The following is a 2,407-nucleotide window of genomic DNA, read 5'->3' on the forward strand; positions in this document are numbered from 1 at the left end:
GTCTATTAGTGTTTACATCTTTTAAGTTCTCACTACACACTTTGCCTACGTTTTTAAATGTTAAACATTGTTTCTATCTTTTGTAATATTTTACTATAAATTTTAGGAAGCATAATGTACAGATAAAGACGCATAAAAGTAATCTTCAATTAGCAAAGGATTATTAAATTTTTAAGACATCTTTTTATAAATAAAAGGAAAAAATAGAGAAGAAAATGACTTGCTTTTTAGTCCTTTTTGCAAAGTGAAATGCTTTTAAAATGACAAAAAGAAGAAAGTCTCATAAACATGCCATACAAAGTAAACGGTTTAATACAAACCCGGTACCAGTGGCTGCCTCGAAACAAAATATATTGTCTCCTAATTGTTCGGTTTTGGGTTCCCATGATATATTCACGTAGAAGTGGTAAGGCCGGTTATTTAATTCTGCTACTTCAGACTTCAAGAATCCAAGAGGCGATACAGTGTCGATGACAACATTCCTGTAATATAATAGACACAATGGAAGTTGATTCGTTTCTTTTATGTAAGGCCCAAATAAAATACATTCAATATAGGCCTAATCACTCGCTAGATGGTCTTAAATGACACAGTGGATTAGTTTGGGATAGTGATTTCAAAGCAGTTATGTCATGTTAATCCTAATTTGTGTTATAAGCCTTATGCAGACTATTAATAGAGACACTAAATTATATTATACAATTAAACTGATAAATTTTATGATGAATTTTGTACATAAATCCATCGCTTACCGATTGTACTGCAGTACCTTACTCACACGGTGTCTATAAAACAAAGACTGAAGATTCAAAAACGAAGACGCCTATATTTTATTTTAATGATAATACACCAGGCAGTCACAAAATCAAAATTACGAAATTTTTTGGATGTCTATCTGTGAAATTTTCAAGGGTCTTCGTTTTAAGTACACCCTATATGGGTGTCTATAAAAGAAAACCGAAGACCTATAAAACGAAGACCAATTATTTCTCAGTTATCTTATTGAAAGCGTTTCAAATCATCATAAAACTATTGCCAAGTACCTATTTCATAGGAATAAAATGAGGAATATTAAGAAATACTTACTACCTTGGTATTATCTTTTTGTTGTAAGACTTTTTCATCTTTAGATTTTATATTTTGTAGGTTAGTTATTTTAAGCAGTTGACCTGTAAAGTATTTCTGAGTATGAAATGCGATGTGAAATGTGATCTCATCTAATTTCATATGTTATTTTTCTACCTTTCTTTAATTTTGTAATATTATATACAGTCGATTGTTATTTATTTTGTTTGTTAAATTTTATCCTTTTTTTGTTTGTTTGCACGAACGCACCAATTGATATTGAGTGCCACCGATTCAAAGGTGTATGTTCAAATAAATAAATAAATAAATAAACTTAAGGGTCTTCATTTTGTAGACACCCGTATAGGGTGTCTACAAAACGAAGACCCGAAAAACGATGACCCACATTTTTCTAGCACATTATTGCCTGAATCAATTTAATGTTATTCTAGTGGAGGTCTTCGGTCTTGTAGACATCCATATATAATAGAAAATTTTTATTTTTTGGTGACGTCACACTCACGCTATAGTTAGCATGCAATACGTCATAAGCTAGATTACGTCACCTTTTCCTGGTAAGGCAAACTTTTCCGGCGTACTTTTTTCATGGATAAACATACACCACTGCTTTGCACATGAATGCCTTGCCTAGCTAAGGGCTACAAGAGCCGCATAGTTAGCATATGATACTTAAACAAGGTACGTCTGCAACTGAATTATTCTTAGGCCCTAGTTTTTTTTTCTTAATTTATTTCTTTCGAAAGTGTACTTTCTATCACATATAGTTGCACTGTCTACTTAGGCCTAGGCCTATTCATATTATGCTTCATCGTCCCCCGCTATACACAGTACATCAGTAGCCTCTTATACACATCTAGATGTGTATAAGAGACATGCACCTTTCTTCCCAGGTGTTCATGTAAATTTGCATATTGTTAGCTAACAAGCTGCGTGTATTCCTTTGTAAAAATGAGTACCTCGGCGTACTCATCTAATTAATCACCGTAATTTAGCTTACACTTATGCATGGAGGGAGCACTTAAAATGTACAATAATCATTTCACTACCCGGCAAACCCCGAACTTTATTCATGCATTACATAAATAGTTTCGTCTTGCTGTACTCCAACATCACTGACGCATGGTAACAAACAACTGGCAGACCATTTCGGGTCACACATTACTCTCCATAACGCAGCACCCCTAGTTCTGTGTCTTCTGGACGCGATTTTTCCCCGTACGAAACATTTGTATGAAACTTCACTCGGACCATCTCGGATTGACTCGAGTGAGTACGATACGAGGAACAAGAGCAGACACTTCGCAATGTCGTGACGCTCGAG

General features: G+C 34.3%; 1 protein-coding gene across 1 annotated transcript in view; it reads right to left on the minus strand.

The window, feature by feature from the left end:
• The window catches only part of LOC117104425 (hyalin-like), a 27,118-nt gene that overhangs the window by 5,765 nt on the left and 18,946 nt on the right, over positions 1-2,407 (minus strand). The window contains exon 4 of the mRNA XM_033245274.1: positions 328-482. Coding sequence (XP_033101165.1) covers positions 328-482 — 155 coding nt within the window. The remainder of the gene's footprint in view (positions 1-327; positions 483-2,407) is intronic.

The sequence above is a fragment of the Anneissia japonica genome, unplaced genomic scaffold, assembly GCF_011630105.1.
Source record: "Anneissia japonica isolate Jap-2015-1 unplaced genomic scaffold, ASM1163010v1 scaffold287818_len932483_cov186, whole genome shotgun sequence".
In the NCBI taxonomy this organism is placed as follows: domain Eukaryota; kingdom Metazoa; phylum Echinodermata; class Crinoidea; order Comatulida; family Comatulidae; genus Anneissia; species Anneissia japonica.